At 36.6% G+C, this 23,457-nt stretch overlaps 1 protein-coding gene, 1 non-coding gene and 2 pseudogenes across 2 annotated transcripts; 1 reads left to right on the forward strand and 3 right to left on the reverse strand.

Moving 5' to 3' along the window:
* Positions 1-749: 749 nt before the first annotated feature.
* LOC118039797 (uncharacterized) lies at positions 750-4,875 on the reverse strand. The gene is made up of 11 exons (XM_035046592.2): positions 4,717-4,875; positions 3,996-4,074; positions 3,799-3,885; positions 3,291-3,407; positions 2,706-3,131; positions 2,179-2,585; positions 2,001-2,100; positions 1,827-1,886; positions 1,664-1,750; positions 1,320-1,448; positions 750-1,132 (listed from the first exon to the last, which is right to left on the reverse strand). Exons 1-11 carry the CDS (start codon positions 4,752-4,754, stop codon positions 833-835), a joined length of 1,830 nt encoding a protein of 609 aa, XP_034902483.1. The 5' UTR covers positions 4,755-4,875; the 3' UTR covers positions 750-832.
* A 5,141-nt stretch (positions 4,876-10,016) lies between these two features.
* Positions 10,017-10,846, reverse strand: LOC118039809 (probable E3 ubiquitin-protein ligase ARI2; annotated as a pseudogene).
* A 143-nt stretch (positions 10,847-10,989) lies between these two features.
* On the reverse strand, positions 10,990-12,299 carry LOC140955481 (probable E3 ubiquitin-protein ligase ARI1; annotated as a pseudogene).
* A 4,886-nt stretch (positions 12,300-17,185) lies between these two features.
* Positions 17,186-17,263, forward strand: TRNAN-GUU (transfer RNA asparagine (anticodon GUU)). Its single transcript has one exon. It is a non-coding gene; the product is annotated as a tRNA-Asn (tRNA).
* Positions 17,264-23,457: the final 6,194 nt, after the last annotated feature.

The raw sequence follows: 23,457 nt of genomic DNA on the forward strand, positions 1-23,457 counted from the left end.
TAAAGATAAATTAGTGTAGGTTTGGTATCATGATGCAATATATTTTTAAAAATATTTTTTTTCAGGTTTTTTAGTTGACATCAGCACATTAAAATCATTGAAAAACAGTAAAAAAAAACATCAATTTGATTGTTTTAAAGACAAACATACTTTTAAAAATATCTAAAAATAAAAATTACCACAATTTCCAACAAATTCTATTGCAACCACAAAGATTGCAACCAACATATATCTCATTCCATTATCCTTCCTCCAATAATTTAAGAGTTCACATTTAAGAAAAAATAATAATTAAAATAAAATAAAATAAAATAAGCACGGATAGAGATGGTGAAATGCCATTTGAAAAAGTATCAAGATACTTCTTGTAAAAAAAAAACCCTCTGCTGAGACATTCCCATTTCAAAATGGTACACAATATGGATAAATATTACACAAAGTAGAAACAACCATGCTATGAACTTTTGCTTCCTTTGCATCATGTAGATAAGAGAAGTGGAATGACAGACAGCCAAATCACAAGAATGCTGCTCTAAGAAGATTGCTGATCATACAAGCTCAAGCTATAGAGTATACTTTTTTTCTGATCTGGCCTTCAGTTTGATGGATTCAAAGCTCATTATCTTCAGCCCATTTGATCATCATTCTTCTTAGATAGACGCTTCAATTTGGTGTCTAAATCAACCTGGCACCACCTCGTGTGCCATAGATTTTAGTTATGAATACTCTGTCATTCCACATTATATATATATTGCAGACATAAGTTGAAGAACAGCACTGCTTCTTAGCTCCAGCTCGCGGAATCCCACCCTTGCTGATGGAAATGAGATAGCTAGGCTAATTCCTTGGAAAGGAGATAGCGAAACGAGAAGTTGTGAGGAATCCACTCAATTTTCTTGCCAAATTTTCTGTACTGACACTCCTGGATTCTTTTCTTCAAATAATTGGGCAGTAAATGCTCTATCATTTCCACCAGACCAGCAGGGCAAAGCTCCAGATCCTTAGCAAAAGACTCTACAATCTTCGAGAGGAGGAGTTTCTTTTCTTTATTTACAATGAATGTTGATTGGATGTATTCTTCCTTCGCAGCTTCCAGATCCTCATACACTCTCTTAGGAGTGTACGCTCTAACCTGAAGAATCGGAATTCATCACTTCAATAAGGAGCACAAGAAGGTATAGAAAGCTATAGGAGACATAATTTTTCATGTTTGTGTTACTTTGCAACAAATCATTTTATCAAAGCTCTGATGTCTAAGCTCCGTAGAGATATAAAACAGTATTTTTTTGCACTGCAAGATATGAATAGTGGGAACATACTGCAGGATCAGAATAACTTCCTGCACAAAGTGCAAAATATAAGCGAGGTTCGGGATGATCTATAGAATAAGCTTTCCTTCCATCTCCATTCTTGAATTTTGTCTTCGTAGAAAATAGCTGTCGCAGCCACTGCATCCAGATAAAAGCAACTCAGGTCCAGTCAAAGATAACATTCCTTGAATATTCCAATCACAAATGGATTGGGACTTGCAAAGGAATTGGATTTAAAAGGGACAACAGGCTTGCTATAACCATCATTATTGAGGCAGCCTTGGTTAAAACTGAAACCAAATCGTGCTAGCAGGCAATGTTGTTAAAAGAAAGTTTCAGGGAAGCAGATTTACCGGTCCTGGACGGAGCAACCGACATCCCAGAATGGAATTCTGTATCATGTCTACACTAACTGTATGACCCCCAACGTTGTATGCTGCCTGAAACATACAACAGCTTTTAAATGATGCTATTCATGCTTGCTTCCTTGAAGATGACCAGAGAAGTTTTTCTCACCTTGAGTATTAAGGACATCCTTTTCATATTATTCTGTGGAATGCCATATACTAAATATGCCTGCAGGGCAACACAATGCAGTGGATTGCATTAGCTCATAGACCAAAAGCAAAATCAGAAAAAGGAACAGGGTTGAATATTGACAATAACATAATTGGACCTTCAGAACCTTACATGCATCACAAGTGCGTTGTGAACATTGATCCAAAAAGCTAGCTTCTCATCATGTTTCATCTTTCTAGGATTAACCCTTTCTAGCCGACAGACAAGTGACCTGAAACAGGATTAAACCCTCATGGTATTAGACCATATGGTGAAAGTGCCTTTTATCAGCTATGGCCACTGGACTCACCTAAAATCTTGTAGCTTATGTTGAATATATCTCAGCTTTTGAGTATCTCTACAAATTCGTTGGACCTTGATCATTGAGCAGTATGGTCCACTGAATTCCTTGGAGGCTCCAACGTGGAAAGGGTTGTCAAGTGATGAATTGAAGGATGAATAGTTCCCATACTGTGGGCTCCATGTATCACCATGGCCTTGTGATGAAAACTCATTTGGTGATGAAGAGATTGAAATTTTGGAGGAAACACAATCAGGATTGATCAAAGGCGGGTCTGCAAGCTCACAAAATATGGTCGAGATTCTCCTGATCATCTCCTCGGAAAGCCAGTTCGGCGACTCTGGTACGTCATAGCGAATAGAGGTTCCAAGATAATCTGCTAGACTGATTGCATTTGCAGTATCATTCCGAGCTAGCTGAAAAGACAAGGACAGAGAACCGATAAATACAAAAAATTACTATTCTTTACCGAAGTTCAGTTGTTTAGGAACCTTGCTGGAATAATTGTTAGGAACAGTTCAATTCAATCAAGTTACCTCCAACATTGACAGTGGGAGAGAATGGCATGAGTCTACTGCTCTGGCTACTGATCGCGTTGTTGGAGAAGTTCCAATAGACCGCTGAGACATTGAGGAGTGACATCGATGAATGCTGGAATCTAGCAGTTTTTCCGGTCCCCGAGTGTCATTGCGTTCCTTGGTCAGTGAAGTAAGATGACTTGCATTATCAGCAGAATGGTCCTTATCCGACATTATATCATTCTCATTTCCAGCAACTGATGGAAACATTCCTTTATGTGTGTTTGAACTCATTTTGAATCTCTCATGGTCCCTTTCATCTTTGTTTGGCAGAAATGAAACTTGTTTTTCGAATGTTTTTCTGTATAGGGAGAGAAGATATCGTTCCAAATACACCACTTCCAATTCCAAAACTGCAATTTCCTTAACCAGTTCCTTAGCAGGCTGCAATTTCAGTAAAATGAATGTCACATTGCTTTTAGATGCAGCTAGGTAGAGCATTTAAATGAAAAAGCAGTGATTATAGTGCATAGAAGTAGGTGTGTGTGTGTATATGCATTAGCAAAATGCAACTTATTATGGATTTACAACAAGAAATTTTACCTTGGGGATTGACTTATCTGTCATGATATCATGGGAAAAGGGCCTACAATTTAGTGCCTTCTCCAAGGCACGGCGTACCAGAACCTGGTCCTGCAATCGGTCTTGAAGATCTAGGATCTGCATAAGAGAGGAAACAACTTGCAGTAAGTGAAAAGCTTGTTGCATTCTAAATATCACAAATAACAAGGGCTCCTCTCTGTTTTCCCTTTTCATTCTCAGCTGTGGACATTTAAGTATGAATCAGTGAAGTGTTTTTCTTGTGCAATGGTGAATTCTGTAAAACAAAAGTCGACATGGCTTCCTCTACAGATTGACCAACCATATTTCCGGTATAAACTTGACATGCGTGACATAAAGCTAAGAGCAAAGCGTCTGAAGAGTAGTCCTTGGAAAGTAGCTAATTTTACAGGGGAGAAATAGACAGGGTTCCTGAGCAACTAACAATGCAATCCTAAAAGCTTTGTACATAGTTTACACGGTTGCGAGGGGTTTCGATCAAGATAATCACCTCTTGCTTCAATGAACTTTGAGCCTCTGTGTTAGGAGATTGCCTCTTCTTGGCTTCAATGCCATCCTCAAGCTGTCTCATTTTCTTCTGTGAAACAAAATTAACAACCAAGCAAAGTTAACCTTAACAGAAGCAGAAATACCTGTAAACTAACGGCAGAGAATTTATTTTTAACTATCAAGCGGTAAGGGCTTTACCGATTTAAGGTGACAAAACTCTTCAAAGATGTTGTTTGGTTCTTGTCTATCAGCAACAACTTTCGTTTGAAATGGATCACTGACAATGAAAAGAGCAGAAATGGTCAAGACAGATATCAAAAGACATCAATGAAGCAGAAGTTCTTCTGTTTTTCCCCTAAAACATGGTGCATCAGCAGCTCAACATGAAAAAACCTGAACGAGTGTGTGAGACTTGATGATCATTCCCTGGCTAAAAAGAAAAATGCAGTTCATGGTTTCTAAGATCACTTGCAGTAAGAGCCATACAATTAACAGTTGCTGGTATCTGTCGGACCAAAAATGTAGAAAGTATGGGCATGAAGCTGCACCAGTAGTATTATTAAGTGACAAGAAGTGAAGGTTACCAACTGTTAGCCATTGCCAGAAACCATAATATACTATAACTTGAACTTCTAGGCTTCTACCGTAGCAGCAATTTAACACTCAGAATAAATGCGAGACAAAGAATTAGCAAGAAAAGTGTTCATAGCAGTACTTAAGAAAGAAAGCTACTTATTTGTTGGCTTAAAGATGTAAAGGTATGGACATGAAGCTGCATCAATATTAATGTTTAGAAACAGAAAATGTATCAGCTGCTGACCATCCACAGAAACCATTTCCTTTATGATTTCTAGCCCTAGCATTAGCGGGAAAAATAATGATTTTAATATTTAAGAAAACAAAAAAGCTACTTAAGTACCTGTTAGAATGCTTGTGCCTTGAAACTCTTACTTCCATGAAATTGAACTGTTTCAAAGTTGAACCAAGCCGACACTTCACTTCATGCACCGAGGCAAACAATTGCCTTTAGACCCCACGGTTGAGAATTTAGTGAGGTAGCATTAAATGCGTGGCAAATACTACCAGAAAGTATTGACAATAGTAAGTAAAGAAAAATACATTACTTGAAGGAAACATCCAAAAAACATTAAATTGTTGCAGAATGAACTGTGTTTACAAGTCACTGAACCACATTGTACGGAGAGAGACTTGTCTCGCAAATGGGTTCTTGTTTTTTCTTTTCAAAACTTGAGCTAAGATTAGTGGTCCAAAGAACCAAATCTGGGTTTTAAGCAGACCTGTCCAAGCCCCCCAAAGGCCAAAATACGCAGTTGTCCTGTTAATATGTAGCACGTAACTATAGCAAGTATGATGAACATGCCTATGGATAAGTGCTATGTATATATATAGTACAATGGTAGATAGTGCTTAAAAGGGTTGTCGTTTTTTGCTAGTCCCCTGTCTTAGAAAGCAATGCCACCTTTGAAGCTTTTGGCTATGGTGGGCTTTTTGCATTGCATGAAAAGAAGCAAATGATCAGTTCATGGCTTTACCTTATAAGAATTTAAAGGTGAAGGCAAAAGGTGCTTTATGAGGGAGAAGGAGACAAGAAACAAAGAGGGAACCTGACTTGTGATGTATATATAGCAAGAGTTCATGGGATTTGAGCTTCAACAAGATTTAAACTTTGCGCTTCATGTGGCTTTTATGCCATTTAACTTTGAAAGCGTGAAGACATTAATTAACAACAAATTAAGAGATCAAGACCCACTCATATAAAATATTCAAATTATTGTGTGATTACTGCCTCATCGATATTACTTAATGATTTTGATGTCGGAAACAATCAAGTACAGTGTCTCTTGCGTTCACAACAGTTGGATTTCAACCCATTCATCCCCTGATTCAAGTACTTGCAACAGGTGCAGAGATTATACTTTAGTAAAAGCTGGGAATTCTATCAAATATGAATCCAAGCTAGCGATCCTTCGTTGATGCTCATTGACTGTTGTCTTTATTTTTCCAATCATACGATGAGAGGGTGGCTAGCTAGGGCTACCACATTCTGCGCTAATGGAGACTAACACAGTGCTGCTGTTGGTCTTTTAAAACTAAAAAGAGAGAAGCATTTTCAAAAGGTGAAGGAACCTCAAAAGGGCTGAAAGGTAGAGGTCAAAGGGAAAGGAAATACAGCAGATTGTTTTGACATGAAATGAAGGTTTAGTGGGCTAACCATCGCCTACCTTTCTTCCAGTGCCTTGGATACAACCATACAATGCTCCTTTTGTCTGGTAAAATAAAAAATAAAAAAAAAACTTGATGGGGAAAGCTTCTTGCTTTTCATTTTGGGTAGAGTGCCATATAGATGATGATTAGGGGAATAAATAAATAAATAAATAAACAGAAGAAATTGGTTGAAAAAAAGAAAAATAGCAATGTTGAAAGATCTTCAACCCAAAAAAATGTCTTAACGGCTACTCTAGTGGTAATTGTTTTGAAGTGGCACGTTTAACTAGAGTTCCAGTACCTTTATTTTTTTTTTTTTTGAAAAATATTCGGGTCGATTTATATATAATTTAATTAAATTTTATAAATTTTAAAATTAAAAATGAGATAAACCACAAGTGATTAAGTTTCTTTATTTGATTAGTGATAAGTTAAAAACACATAAATAAACTAAGTTTTGTGTTAAAAATTGACTAATGCCTTATTGCATAAAAATAATTTTTTAAAAAAATTATTTGGGCTTTTTTAAAAATATTTTTTGATTTAAAAAGTATTAAATTACAATTTTTTTTATTTTGATATGTTAATATTAAAAATTAAAAATTTTTTAAATTTATTAATATATTTTCAAATAATATTTTTTTTCACCCGTGAGCTGCTATCCTACACGAGCCTAACCACATGGGATGTCAATGGGGTCTTTGACGACTCCCATGCAACTCTAGTCACGTGCAACCAATTTCACTTTTTCTTTTTTCTTTTTTCTTTTTCAAATTGTAAATGCGTGGGTTTTGTAATACCAATACTTATCTGGACTGATCGATTGCTCCTCTGACATGGATAAGAAGCCTGTGAGATTGACGAGAGGGGGTGCCGAAACCAACTCTTAGCAAATATAAAATGTATGAATACAAGATTTAAATGAAAAATAATTTTGAGGATGTTATAAAATATAAAGTGCTTAAGAATATGTTTTTTTTAGTAATTAAATTTATGGATTAATTATAAGTAACAAGATAGTTTATTTTTTATTGTTTATGAAACTTATAACTTTACGTAGAAACTGTGTAACCTACAAAACATAACTTTTTAAAGGGATTTTAGGACCGTTATGTTATATGACAAAGTTAGTGACTTTGAAATAAATTGTTACAATACTAAGAGAATGAGCATTTATTGTTAAAAATAATACTAAGAGAATGAACATTTATTGTTAAAAATAAAAATATTTATTTTGAGTTTTAATATAATAAATACTTTGAAATTAAAAAAAGTGTGTTTGTTGAGAATAAAAATTATAAATTTTTTATCTCTGTAATTTTAAAAATATTTTATATTCTTACAACCTTGTAGAAAAGATATTTTTTAAGGGTTTAGGAGGTCTTTATATATTTATAACACTTATTAGGGTTTATATCTCTCACATTAATTTTAATATGAGATAAAATATTTATGATGTTAACATTAATAAAGGATGAAAGAAGAATATTTATTAAACATTTTATTTTAAAAGTCAGAAGAATAAATAAATAAAGTTTTATAATCCAACACGGGGTCTATAATAATTTTATAACCCTTTGTACTTAGCACACTACCAAGTCCAAGATTAATAGATGTGGCAATAAGCAGCCAAGTCTAAGAATACCGGGTCTTGTAACTTGCCAGAGTCATACCCACTTAAACTTGATATGATGCCTAGTCCAAGAATAATAGGTCTGAAAGCTTGCTAGATCTTTATCTATTTGGGCTCAGTATGCTCACAAGTCTAAGAATGTTGGCTTGTCAAATCTATATTCACTTAAACTCGACTCGTAATCACGCTCAAAAGCATTGAACTTGGAAATAAACTAGACTTGTGTTATCTGAGCTTAATATTTTACCATACTTAAACATGTTAGATATGGATACAAGCTCCGTCAACCTATAAATGAATTATCACCCAATCTTCAAATCTTTTAAATAAACAATTAGATGTGTATGATTTATTTTTAACAAAGTGACAAAAATATCGGTACATTAAATTTCTAAAAAAAAAAAATCTACACTGGAACAAACAAGGAAGCTATAAATAATACATATGGCAGTTATGAAAAATGTATTTCCCGAGACTTTCTCTCGTTTGACTTGAGTAAAAAATGAGACAAATTAAATTACTACCAAAGCCAAGTTTCAAGGATATTCTTGTTAGACGACGTATCGCTCATCTTGCATCGAATGCCCTTTATTGTTCCTTTATCATTGGGCTACATGTCGTTCGTTTCAAAGAAGAGAACTTCTAAGTTTGCAGCCGCCGACGACGAATCATTAGATTCCAGACTACATGTCGTTGACGTGCTCTCACCTCCCTCGACATTTTCTTTTGCTTTACTTTTGAGAAACGCATCCCTCAACATTGAACAACATGTACCATTTTTTTTTTCTTATGAACCAGAGCTAGGTTTTGACCATGGATCGTATCTCAAGAAGTTTCTAATTTGGATCGAGGTGACGAGTCAACTTGGAAAATCCAATCATATAATCATAGATTATAAAAATGTTAAACTTTTCAAACAGGCCATCGTTTCCACAAAACTAACAAAAATCTCTCCGTCCAAGAGCTTTTGGAGTTGATGGAGAGCAGGTTTTATTATATTAATACTCGAGATTTGCAGAGCAATGTAAAATGAGAGGTTTCCGATCTGATTTAAGACAATAGCCTCGTTGTTGAGCAAGCCAAGCATCAATTTTCAAAGGAAACTGACAGACATGCTTCCTGGATTATCTAAAACGGTGGTAGTTGCATTTATTGCTTTTGTTTAGCCCGAAAGAAAACAAAAATCTCTACAAACTCCTAAGCACATTTGATTTAGTGTAAGATACAGCCATTAATTTGTAGGAACTAGCATCGGATCTCCAAAAGATGATGTTAGAAGGCAAGTCCATCTCCCTCCCCCTCTCTCTCTCTGTATATATATTTATTATACAATCTGTTGGTGTTTTCAACCAAATTTCACGTACTGGAATAAGAATTCTCTTTTAGTGTGCTAAGAAAAAAGATTGATATATTTACTAAAAAATGATGAAAATTTAACTCCTCGTGATTTTAGCCCTAACAAATCAGAGAAGAAGAAGAACACCCAGTAACCATCCAATGTTCTTGTGCCGTACCTCTGTAACAATGGATGGAAAATGTTCTCATTGGAGGGTAAGCTATAACTAGAGATAATGGGCTTCAAACAATTAACTAAACATAAAGTTCGAATCTTCATGTTAGGATTAGATAAACTGTAAGGCTGCCGCCATGCAGGAAGAGCCTCGTGGAATGGTATTATAGAAACCCAAAAACAGACACATGAAGAAAGCAGCCTGGTCAATGCCAATGATGAAGATCGAACAGCAAAAGGCATCTTCTGTTGGTTTTTGAGCCCTTTCTCACTTCCTGTTTTCTACGATTCTGATGGCGGATTAAAAGTTTTTCTTTCTCCAAAAACATTTAATAATAAAGGAGCTTTTTTTTCATCCATGGATGTCAGGCAGTGCAATTACTAACACTAAAGTAATCAGACGAAACCTCAGATTAGGGTTTGTATAACCCCATCGAACACAAGTTGTCTTGCTCTAGTATGGAAAACCCACAACCATAAGTACAAATGTAAATATCTAGTTGTAGAATGCATCTCTTGAAAGCTACCCGAGCCTCAATTAGCTTGCCAATACTGTGTCATAGTCTATACTGGCACACGCATAAGCCAAGATCTAAAGCATAAAAAGAAGGGCATAGATTATTGGAACTGCAATGGCTCCCTACTCCATGTCAACAACAATACAAGACCTCATTCTGCGTGCCACAAGAAAAGGTTCATTGCATAAAAGGTTTGAGATGTATAACTTCCGGAGATCAAGGATTTTCAACATATAAAAAATACCTACTCATAAGTAACTTCTGGCAACACTGAGATTCACAAAATTGGACGAATCCAATTTTGAATGGAATGATGCATTTGGAAGGTACCATCCAGGAAATGAGACTGCTATTGCAGTTGAAAACCTGAGATGCAAAAATCAAATGAAAAACTTTACATGGGCATAAAGGGCATTTATACCTACTTCTGATGCCTTTTCAAAGCCCTTCGCCTTGTAAGGAGCTATATGATGGGTGCCTAGATGAAGAGAACCCAACAAATCGCTCTCAATGCATTTATACCTCCAAAGTGCTTTGTTAGTTTATGAATTACAAGAGTTTTCATAAATATTCAAAGCCGTTGTGATCACAGTCACATTTTCTGACAGGTTAATTATCAATGATAACAGATAGATTGATGTAGTGCATCCTTATCTACATAACTTTATCCTGATTGAACTGCTGAAGGGCTCCTCCAGAAACATGGAGAGTTTCCCAACATTTGACTCAAGCTGCTGTTGCTGATCCTCAAATAGATTCTGTTAAATTTCCCTTTCCTTGTTTGTCATCTCATCCTTAAAAAACTCTTAACCAAACATGTTGAATGCAAACAGGTACGAATAAGACAGAACCCTCCTTGATCTGAAAAATCTGTTGAGTCCAGTAGTCACCCAGCTAAAATCTTTGCGTCTCAATTCCCTCTCTTGGGCAACTGACACCTTGCATGGGATTGACTCCCTCAGTTTACTTTCAAACTTAAGGGAATTTGTATGAGCTTTGTGGCGGTTATGATCTGTTTTGCCCTTTAAGTTTGTTTATCTCGGTCTTCTTTGTAGTGACCCACTATTCTTGACCAGGTGTGGTCTCTACCAGTAGCTCCACACACACCCAACTGTGACAGAAGACAAGGAGAGAGCAAAATATTTATGTGACCCAACTTCATTGAAAGATATATATATATATATATATATATATATATATATATAAAAGAATAAACAAGATGTTGCAAGAATGTGGAAAATCAGTAAAATGAATCCAGAAGAGATTGGCAGTGAACCATCCTGAGTCAAGCCCAACAATCCAAGCAGATAAAAGACAGCTAAGTCATGCCAGACCATGCTGCCAGGTTTATATGAGTATTATCAAGTTTAGCATTCAATAACTTGAGAACAAATTTTTAAAATCCACATCCCTGTGTTACAAATCATATGCATCTAATTCCTCTTCTTTTGGATAAATAAGCATCAACATGCAAATTTACACATTGGTGATAGAGAGACAGAGGAAAGAATTCTGACCAAAATGACTGCCATAGATACAGCTCATAAGGTTGCAGCCACCATTTTTCTCGACAGGTTTGGGGCCCTTTGGACAAGACTTTGTATGAACCGTGATCCAGTTAACAGTTTCAAATTCATCTCTGCACGTCTTGCTCCAGCGCTCCCATGTTAAGCATGAACAAGGCGAGTGTACTTCTGATAAGCAACTGAAAAAAAAAAACCCACATGAACATTCTACCTCGCAAAATTCATTGCCCTCAACTCATATAGCATTCCCACAATGACGAACGCTTGGGCACCATTTAACCATTTTATTGTCCTCAATATATGACTCAAAAAGAAAGTGAGCATATTTCTCTGCTAAATCAGGATGTCTTATACTAACTAAATTCCTGACAATAGCTTCATCGCAAAAAGCACTACATTTGTGTTCCATGCACCGGATGCACCTACTCTGACCCCCATTTATTTCAATAATGAAGTGTTTTGTTCCATCCTTCCAAAGGAAAAATCAGTAAAAGAGATTTAATAAGAAAAAGATGCTATAGAGAAAAGAAGCTCTAAAGAGTTTAATCATGATTGAAAATTAGCATTCGGTGTAGCCCCTAATAGTATGTCAATATACCACCAATACATTCATATACTGTCATCAGTTGCTAAAGTTCCAAATATAAGTTCGAAATGGTTTTACCAACAGGCAAGCTCAATTTTTGGATCCAGGTATGAGTATCTACAACCAAATTGCATACTAACTTTGAACAACACCTAACGTCTGAAATCAATGTATTTATAGAACCATGCACATCAGAAATGATATAATTACAGCTGTAAAGAGAAAATCACTCATTAAGAATGGGTGTAATGCTTACAATCATTGCAGAAACAATGGCCACATTCCATTCTTGTGACCTTATCACCAGATATATCCTCTATGCATAATCAAAAGTTATTGTAGAAGATGAAATCGGTGGCAAATCAATGTCGAGATGTTCAACAACAGTCACAACTGCTTCAGTAAACAAGGACGATTTTCCCTCCTCCACAAGCACAGCAAGTAGCTTGTAAACATCCAATTGATAACGGATCAACAATGTCTGTGCACGGTGTTCTTTTAGTGATAGCTGTTAGGTTTGTTAGGTGTGTTGCCATTTAATGTGCCTAACATTACCATTGACCAGCAGCCTTTGTTGAAGAAGATGGCAGCCACCATTGACTGCAGCTGCAGCTGCTGGAAAGAAGAAGAGAAGCCACCATTCCTGCTATAAATAGGCACTAAGTGTAGAGAGCAAAATGAGAGAGTTGAGAGAAAGAAATATGTGAGAAATGTAGGAGAGAGTGGGCTGCCAAGGCAGCCAGCAGTAGCTGTCATTGCAGCACTGAGAAGAGAGAAATAGAGTGAGGTTGAGAGTTGCTAAAGAGGAGATGATTCCTCCTCCTCTATTGTTGTAAATCTTGTTCTCTCCCTATATAATCAAATGACTTCTCCCGTGGATGTAGGCGGTTTGCCGAACCACGTTAAATATTGTGTCAGTGTGCTTGCCCTCCGATGAGCAATTATCAGTACATCACCGGTCGGAATTCCCTACAATTGGTATCAGAGCATATGGTTTAAGTGGTGTTTGATTTTTTGCTCAAAAATGAAAGTTGTCAAAATGTTGTTTTGACCATCCCACTCTGTAGAGGAGGCCGAGACGAAGCCACTGGTGAAAACGGCGTCAAAATCGGACGTCGGACATGGCCGCACTCTCCATCACTCTCCGGTGAGGTGGCGGGCCACGCGCACAGACGCGCCCCACGTGTCTTCTTCACCCGGATGAGTTGACCCGACCCGAATACCAGTTGACCCGACCCATGTGAACAGTACTATGCAAAGGATGACATCAGCATGATGCAAGGATGACATCAGAGTACACAGTCAGCAAGGAATTGACTAGTCAACATCCATGTCAGCATAGGGGGACCCACCTGCCACGTCATCAGCCGCGAGCCGAGCCACGACGAGCCGAGTGAGCCGAGCCTAATTGGAGCTGAGCCGAGCCGCGAGCCGAGGGATAGGATCCAGTGGAGCTGATCCTACGTGCAACCGGATCTGAAATTGAATCTGAGCCGTTGATCAGGCCAGAATTGTTTTGATCAAAACGTAGCCGTCTGATGTGCGATTTGGACGATTCAAGACATGTTTCCAGCTAATTTGATCATTCCGGATGCAATGGTATGGTCCGATCGTTGAGATTCGAGACCGAAAATGGCAGTGGTGAATTATTGAAGAGAGATTGCCCGATCAGGAGGCATCTGAAGGTCATCCTGGTGGTCGATGGAGATGAAGAAGAAGAAGGTGCACATGTTTACCCAATTACATGTGCTGAACTGTTAAATGGGAAAATTTTAATGCCTTGATGGAAGGCAAAATTGGGACACTCAGGACACCCAAGATGTGGACGATTTGAGGTGTAGAGTGAAAACTGATGAAGACCAATCTTGACGAATCTAAGCACTAGTAGTCTCGCCAGATGTTGAGAAATCAGGTATAAAACCGGGATACCCCAGATCACTTGTAAAGGAAAGCCGCAACAAAGCTAGCAAATGGTTGTATATACAAAAAGGCAGTACGGTGGATAGATACGTTCTAAGAAGTTCTGTCTAGGAGATTGGGTTTTAAGCGGGACCGTTGTGACCCCTCCAAATCTTTCCTGGGAACTTGCTTAGTTGAAGGATCATCCACACAGTACTATTTTTGTATATGTAACAGTTTGTAATGAAACTGTTGAAGACTAGCAGGATGATGGCACAAAGGAACAATTGGGTTCCGTATGAGCAAGGATCTGATGGAGTGGTGATTTCTCCAAAGAAGTTAGATTCAGTGACTGTGATTTCTCGAAGGGAGAATTGATGAAGACCCTGAAAATGGAAGAGAAATACAGCAAGGGGATAAAGATTGGCACCCTATTTTGACTTGGATAAATGTTGTGACAGGATGAGCTGCTGTCAAACATAAAAGCAAAGAATAGGGAGAAATCTGGAGAACCAAAATTGCACGAGAGCACACGGAGATTGTGCAGGAGTACCCGGAGGATCCAACGAGGTACTGTTATGAGACAATAGGTGCAAGGAGAAGAAGAGTTCCCAGATGAAGCTCAGAGCAGAGACTATGTGAAAAAGTTGTACAACAAGAAGTCTTTTGTGCTCTTGATGAAGGCAACAAGCGAGGACCTTTCCAGTGCATGCAAGGATGGAAAGATGAGCTGTTGTAGAAGCACCTAATTGAGGGGGTGCGAACGCCTATGATAAAAGGCGAAGACACCAAAGAGAGTTGGTGTGGGTGGAGCTGTCAAGCAGAAAGGGATAGAAGCTCCAAACATAGAAAATGAGATGGAAAACTGTGAAGAGTGCACCGCAACTTTCTCTTTCTATGTGATCAGTGGTAGTGATCTCTCCCAAGTCCACATGGTGGTAGAGAATCTTGGAGCCACTAGAAACATCCCCTATGAAGGAGAATGTGGCCGTCTCATGATGACGAGTATAGACACCTCAGATGGAAGGTGTGTGGGCTAAGATTAGAGACTTGGTTCAGACTGTCCCATGACGACAGGCGGAGACACCTCAGACAGAAGGTGTGAGGACCATGATATGAGTCCATGTTCAGACCGTCTCATGACGACATGCGAAGACACCTTAGACAGAAGGTGTGAGGACCATGATATGAGTCCAAGATCAGGTTGTCGCATGACAACGGGCGGAGACACCTCAGAGGAAGGTGTGGGCCACGATGTGAGCCCAGATCAAACCGTCGCATGACGACGAGCGGAGACACCTCAGAAGAAGGTGTGTGGGCCATAATAGAAGCCCTAGATTTAGACCGCCACATGACGACGAGTGGAGACACCTGAGGAGAAGGTGTGAGGGCCTGGATAGAAGCCCTAATTCAGAAACGCCCCAAAGCCGATGTGATGGCTAGATATGAGTGGACAAGTGTATAGCCAATGAAGTGACTATGATGAGTATGAAGACAAATGCAGGATTGACTTTCATGGATATTGCCCCCATGCTAAAGATCAAATGAGCTAGAAGACATTTGCCTTGAACAATAAAGTGGGTGACTTGTGGAGCATTAAGACGCGACTGCTATGAATGAGCAGAGGGCATGCGCAGGTTCCGGGAACAAGTTGACTCTTGTCAAGGTGGTGAGCTCGGAGATGACATTGTAATACTCAGGAGTATGAAGATTGATATGGATCAACCTGTAATGGGCTGCCCCCATAAAGTAAAGGTGGATAGCTACCGAACTCTGTTGAGACTAAGAGTGACTCATTGAGAAGTAAGGCGTGGTTCCTAAGGTGAACAGAGGGCAGACGCAACTCCTGGATGAGTAGACTCTTGGAAGAGTGGGGAGCTCGTGATCACATTTAAAATACTCAATGACTGTCGCACTTGGGAATAGTCAGTTTGAGGGGGTGTTGTAAGCCTTGATGTAAGGCTTGATAAATCATTCCGGGCCAAGCATGGTTGATATGCTTGAAGGGGAATGTTGTTCCAGAGACAAACGTTAAACACTCTTCAGATGAGATGTGACAAACCATCTGGTTGAAGTGAATCCTTTGGAGTGAGCAAAGGGGTGTTTGGTTGACTCTGGTGATTGAAAGGTTTGGCGAAGTACCTGTAAACTTGGCTTGCAGACGCTCTCTCGGAATGGTAAGTTTGGAAGAGCTGCAGGATGCAAAGATTGTGCTGAAGAAGCAAGAGGACCAATTGCCCATATAAATGTCAAAGGAGGTGATTGTTAGGTTTGTTAGGTGTGTTGCCATTTAATGTGCCTAACATTACCATTGACCAGCAGCCTTTGTTGAAGAAGATGGCAGCCACCATTGACTGCAGCTGCAGCTGCTGGAAAGAAGAAGAGAAGCCACCATTCCTGCATAAAATAGGCACTAAGTGTGAGAGAGCAAAATGAGAGAGTTGAGAGAAAAGAAATATGTGAGAAATGTAGGAGAGAGTGGGCTGCCAAGGCAGCCAGCAGTAGCTGTCATTGCAGCACTGAGAAGAGAGAAATAGAGTGAGGTTGAGAGTTGCTAAAGAGGAGATGATTCCTCCTCCTCTATTGTTGTAAATCTTGTTCTCTCCCTATATAATCAAATGACTTCTCCCGTGGATGTAGGCGGTTTGCCGAACCACGTTAAATATTGTGTCAGTGTGCTTGCCCTCCGATGAGCAATTATCAGTACATCACCGGTCGGAATTCCCTACAATAGCAACTCCATGACTCCGCAAATCTTCCCTCTAAATCAACAAATCCCAAATGAAAATATCAATAATCGAAATTACAAGAAGACAGTTCAAAAAGTGTGATCCTTTTTTGCTTTCAGAAGTTTACCTGTGTAGCCAAGAGGAACTCTTTTGTGATCACATGCAAGAAACCCAAAAAGGGTAACCAAAAAATTACTTACCACACTAAAAAATCCAACAACTATCTACACATAATCTTTCAATTTAACCATCCAACCAAGCTCGATAAAGTTACCAATCACCGTTAGAGCTCAATTAAGCTACTAATCACCATAGTCTACTTCCTTTAGATTCTTCCTCACAAAAAGTGGAGACAAAAAAAAAAAAAAAAAACGCTAACAAACCAAAAGGCTCAATAATTTAAGCACAAAAGCACCACCACAACTTAAAAACAATCAACAGCTTACACATAAAAAATACACAAAAACCATTCATAAAAAAGGCATAAAAATTCGGTCTTTTCACACTAAAAACTAAACAATTATTGGTGGCGTTACCATTTTAGACTTTTTGAATGCTATGCTCTAACTCTAAGAATTCAAGCACAAAAGGCAAACTCTCCCAGACTAACAAATACTAAATGCAGCAACTTCCTTTCTTTGTTCTTCTTGTTATGGAATTCCCCTTCCTCTCCTCTTGTTAGATACTACCAAAAGGTAGGATTAAGAATTCAACAACACTAAGTTATGTTAATTAATTTTGCTCCAGGCACCAGCAACAGTGCTGGAGTAGCTCAGTTTGGTTTAAGAGCGTTGTGGCTGTTAACCACAAGGTCGAAGGTTCAACCCCTTCCTCTAGCGTTTTAATTTAATTTTATTTATTATCCTTGAACTTAATCTTAATTTTCTATTTTTTAAAGGCACTTTGCATTTGTGAATAGCCAACTCATTCGATCCAACGAGTAATATAAACCCAACTGGATCTGGTCCAGACCCAATCATACTCGTTAAGATCCGATCCAGTCCAAAAAACAAGTAAGTACCTTGGTATATTGAGAGGCCGAAACAATTCTGTGTTGTCATCAAGCCGAGACCTCTGTTATGTGACCGGCTGGCTTTTTTTTTTTTTCTTTTAATAATATTAAGGCTTTGTTTGTTTGCAGGAAAAGTTGTTATTTTTTTTTAAAGTAAATTCTGAGAAAAGTGCATTCTTGAAAAGTGAATTCCGGAAAAGTATTTCCGATGTTTTGGTAGTGTTATGGAAAATGAACTAGAAAAACATTTTCCAGTGTTTGGTTATGTTACGGAAAATGAACTGGCTGAAAATAATTTATTAATAAATTAATTTTTTTTTTTCAATTTATCTAATATATATAAAATATTTAATCACTTACAATAAAAAAAATAAAATCTAAAAAGTATAATGATAATAATTTTTTTATTTATATCCTATATTCATAATACTCGTATTTTATAAAATATAACTATATATGTTATATTCATATTTATAGAGAAATAAGCTTGTAAAATATTTTTTACGTAGAACCTATTAATACATTTTTTTCAATTTTTAAAAGCTTAAATATAATTTATTTTTTTTCATATGAAGAAAGCCAAATTAGTTATGATTAAAAAGTAAGAGTTAGATATTTTAATATCCCCTTAAATATATATCAAATAAGCATTTATAAATAAAAATAAATAAATATCTTACATAAAATCTCTCTTTTTTGGACTTATATTAAAAGCAGCATAAAATATTAAGTTTTTGCTTCAAAATTCTAATACATATTAGTTCAAATTCACAAAACATAAACATACTAGACCGAATTAAAACAAGTAAAACATACTTGCCAATAAAAAACATGAAATATATAAATTTTTTTATCATAGGAAATCATCTAGCATTTAGGCCTGTAAATTAGCAAGTGTTGGTTTCACAAAATTTATGAACCCAAATTTTCCTCAAATTAGCATTTTTTTGCCAAAAATACTTTTGCCAACATTTCATTTTTGGACCAAGAATAATCAAAAATGCATCAACCAAAGGAGCGATCTCCTCAAAGGTTTCAAACTTTCATCACTTTTCTATATATAGTGGCTCATTAACACTCAAGTTTGATTTTTGCTTTAGGCTTTTGAATTGCAAGGCGCTACATCTCCAATAACTTTTTAGACAACTTTTTCAACACTATCATCTTCATCCGTTCGATATCTCTTCTTATGTTGCCTCTTTTGGGTATTAGATGAAGATGTCTCTTTACCTTTTGAAGATTCTTCATATTCTCCTTCATTTTCAAATCGATATAGATTGCACTCAATGTTTCTCTTCCAGGTTGATATCCAGCATATGATTTGGCATAATTTCCGGTTGGCCATGTCTTTTTCCCAACAACAATTGTCATTGCTTCATACATATCAAGTTTTTTGTTGAGATACTTGTCATGATTCAAATTGTGCATGTTCATAAAAATTAGAATTATATAATTTTCAGTTCCTTGTATAAAGTTTTGGAAACAAAAGTAAATGTAAAAATTACATAGAATACACTATTTTATCATACCGTTACTTCTTCATCATATACATCTTTCGAAATCGTAATCATCTTCAAACAATCATCCCAACCCAAAACCACTTTTATTTTTTAAGTTGGGTTATTATTCCCCATTCTTTTTTCACAGTTTTGAGATGATTCTCCACATGCTTCTGCTCGCATGGCAACGTTGAACTTTTGACTAATTTTTTGTAGCTACCTTTTGCAAAAGATTACTTTGCTTTGAAGGTGGAGTGGGAAAAGGCTTGTTTTCCTTTAGTGCTTCCTCGACTAATATATCATGTAGCATGTGAGACATAGGCTTAAACCATGTGAAGTGCTTAACCTTTGCATTTTTCATTCTTCCGCAGTATTCATTTCTACAAAAAAAAATTTCACAAATTTATACAAAATAAAATTATATAATATTTAGATTGAAACTAATTTTATACAAAAAAAAATATACAACTACTATTTAAAGAAGAACACATGAAATACATAATAAATTATAATGAAGTCAACAAATAATACAAATTATTTAACAAAGACAATACAAAACTCAAGAAAGACATAATAAAAACAAACACATATAATTAACACTCAATTACTAGTTTCTTTGAGTGTTATAATCATTCCACATGGTTGATGCAATCATTTCTTTTTTTGTTATCCACTCCCTATTCTCTTCTCTCTCCTCTCGTTGGCTTAAGCTGATTGTTCTTCTAATTGGTTCACTTTTCGAACATATTTCTTCCATAAGAAAGTCATAGGGATCAACTCCCATTATGTGATTATGAATAATACAGCATGCAAGCACAACATTCATTTGTGTTTCATAAGACCAAAAAGGTTTTTCATCAATTGATCTAAACCGACTCTTCAAAATACCAAACCCTCGCTCAATAACGGTTTGTAATGAAGAGTGTCGAAGATTAAATAACTCCTTTTCATTTTCCGGTGAATGTTCTGTAAATTCATTCAAGTGTATCGAACTCCACGAAAATGAGTAATGATTCCTTTTCAAATACATAACAGCATCACCAAAGATAATATTTCTCTATAAATAAAAATAAAACCTATTATTATCTTTATCTAATTAGACAATTTACATGTTCATTGCATATTTGTAAATTATTTAATTTATACCTTCTGGAATTTTTAGTCCACTAGGTCTTGAGTGCATCACCTAAAAACCCGAGAATCATGTGCATTTTCCTTCCCATCCAGCTAAAACATATATATAAACTTCAAATCAAAAGTTATAGTTGCTAAAACATTTTGTGTTGTTTCCCTCTTTTCGACCCGAAAACTTCCTTGAATGTCAACAGGAACATTTGCAGGAACAGTTTGGGTACCATCAATTGCTCCCACACAATCCTATATATAAACATGAAAAAAAATAATTCTATAACCATTTTCTTCTAGATGTATTAAATTAATGCCTATATAAAAAAATATTGATATTGTTATCATACCTTAAAATAAGGATAGAATCTGCGATTATTCATTATCTCCGCGGAAACTGTATCCCCTGGGTCTTGATAAGGTGTTTGTATAACTTAAGAAACTGCTTTTAATACAATTCTAAAGTAACGATGGATAGTTTCAACAGACCTATAGTATATACCACTAATAAAAACAAATCTTTGGTTTCGACCTATAATTTGTAAGAACACAATTACTTGCTCCCTAATAGACACATTTTGAGTTGATCGTAATAGGTTACGACTTGTGAGAACATCACACAAATTATAAAACACAATTGGTTTCATACGAATTTGTTCGACGCAATGTCTATCACCTCGATTCAAAATGCTATCAATATAGAATTCTCGTTGAGCAATTGCATTTATACGTGGTTCTCTTGGTATATAAATTCTACTTCTTTCACGTTCAATAATAGCTACTCCTGCAGCTATAACAGTTACAGCTGCTCTCATATATGTTGCATGATTAATCTTACTATCCATGATAAGAAAGTGAAGTTTTCTGATAATGAAACCTAAAAAGTATGGAGAAATAAACATTCAAAAAGCATATCAAATACTTACACAATTAATATAAGAAATTATGATCAAACTAACACAATCAATATATTTGGATAGCTAGAAATACTTGTAATTCTAGATGTCATGTTTAGTTCAATTACATAGTTTAGATGTCATTGAAAATAAAAGCAGAAACAATTAGAAGCAAAAAATGGAACCCAAAGCTGACAGGTCAGAGAAAAAAACAGGGGGATCGACATACATGCATTACATAAATGACAGAATAAATGCAAAAAATGGCAAAGTAAGGAGTGATTGCACGGTGACAACTTCCCAAGCAAGTTCTGCCAACAACAAATTAGTCAAAATATTCGTTGCAAACTTTGAGAGACAGAAGGAAGGAGAATTGGCAGCTATTTCTTCATGAAAAAACTGGCTAACAGTACACGAAAGATATTGCATGAGAGTTGTTGAAAAGGCAAAGATCAGTTGCTGTTCATGCAAAAGAAACACTAAATATTTGGTGATGTATATGATCAGGTGATAATTAACGGGTCAAAGGCGAATGAAATCCATGCTTTTCTATTCGTTGATGGCCATTCCTGCTGTTAGAAAATGATTCCAAGCCTTCACAGGTAAAAGCATGACAGTACAAAATTGGTACTAAGAGAGAGACAGCAGGAGATCACTCAGCCGCGAGGCCACACCAACAAATGCCTCTCTACAACTCTTTTAACAAAAATTATAAATAATAGAAACCAACTCCTCTCAGAAAATCCAGGTTTTATCTCTAGCTCTAATTCTCAAGAAAAAAATAAGGAAAAAAACAGAAAAAGTAATTTCTTCTCTAGTTCTAGCATTAAAAATCACCAAAAGGCCAATCTAGGAAAAAAAATCTCAGACTTTCGTGGACCAAAAAAGCTTCGTATCCTCACACAAATTATATTGTACAAAGAGCAGAAATGAGAATTACATGGACATCTTGGCACGGAGCAAGATGACGATGACACACCAGCAAGAAAAATGAGGCCACCGTGGCCTCTGGCAACAGGATGAGGGTGGCACGTAAGCACAAGAAAAAGGAGAAAAGAAGGAGGCATTGCAGACCATGCAAAACATATTTTGAGGAGATGATCGATGAACACAGTAGGCTGCTAGTATGAAACGAAGGCAGGCGTTGGATTTAGACAAATAAAACCACCTGGCATGACATCAAAAGAAATTTTGACTTTAACTGCAACTAAAACGCCTACTATCCGGAGACTGATATACTGTTTTGCCTCACTCTCACTGGGAACTTCAAGACTGGCTTTCTCACGGACAAGATTGCTACTAGGATTTGACTCAAAGGAGATTATTAAAGGCTTTCTTACTCACTGCCTTACTGGAAAGACTTTTTATTTTCTTTTCTGTTTTTTCAACGCACACTCTGTATAAGAACGTGTTGGAGAATTGAGTAAATGAAGCAATTAAAAACAGACAAGTTGCTGGAAAAGGTTGGCTAAACAGGAGTTTTATCCTTGACTCATCTTAAGTTTTATCCTTGGCTAAACACGAGATTTTGTAATCAACATTCCACATCTTGCCTGCCTCTCTGCTGACTCATCTAAAGTTTTAAACTGAATTAAGAAAAAACCCATCCTCGCCGCCCCCTCATCCTCATTTTCCTCTCTTGAGATAGACCCTATTTACTTGGAGCAGCAGCCAAAAAACCCATCCCCGCCATTCAGTTTTTGCCCACCATCTTTATCATTTCCCCCTACCCATCCTATTATAAATGTCTTTCACCAATTTTAGCTTTGATTTGACCCCTTCTTGATGGGAGATCGAGAGCATGAATATAAAGCCATGCTCTCTCTTCTAAGACCAATACCCAGAAACCAATACCCAGAAAGAATGAAGAAGTGTTGTGGAGTAGAAATGTGGCGATGGGAAAAGTTAAAGATTGATATAAGATTATCAAACACACACATTAAACAAGCAAGATTTGAGATCCTATACAAAACAGAGCAGGGAATTATTCTGATTTTTTCCCAAGAATTAACAAGCTCACAAGATTTCACAATCACAATTAATATAGAACAGGGGGAAAAAAAGACAGATAATAATAGAAATATTTGAGAAAAATAATTACCTGAAGATGAAGATGATTCTTTGTTCCAATAATAAGATATAAGAAAGGGAGATTTAACAGCCACGCTAATTTTTTGAAGAGATTAGTTGTCGCTGAGAAGGAGTGATTTGTTTCCGTAAATGAAAAAAGGAAAGGAAAGTGTTTTTCCAAGAATAAAAAGCGGAAAAACACTTTCCTAATATTAAAGTTAATATTTTTCTTTGACCAGAATTTAAATTTCTTTGACTAACTTTCCATGTATTTGCCAAACATTGGAAAGTGAGGAAAATGGTTTCCAAGAAAGTGAATTCCTAGAAACAAACATGGCCTCAATATAACTATAAAAGCGTGATTTTTTTACTGTTCACATCATTGTTCACCATCTCATTTAATACCATGAATTACAATAGTATATTTTTAA

The sequence above is a fragment of the Populus alba genome, chromosome 4, assembly GCF_005239225.2.
Source record: "Populus alba chromosome 4, ASM523922v2, whole genome shotgun sequence".
Lineage (NCBI taxonomy): Eukaryota > Viridiplantae > Streptophyta > Magnoliopsida > Malpighiales > Salicaceae > Populus > Populus alba.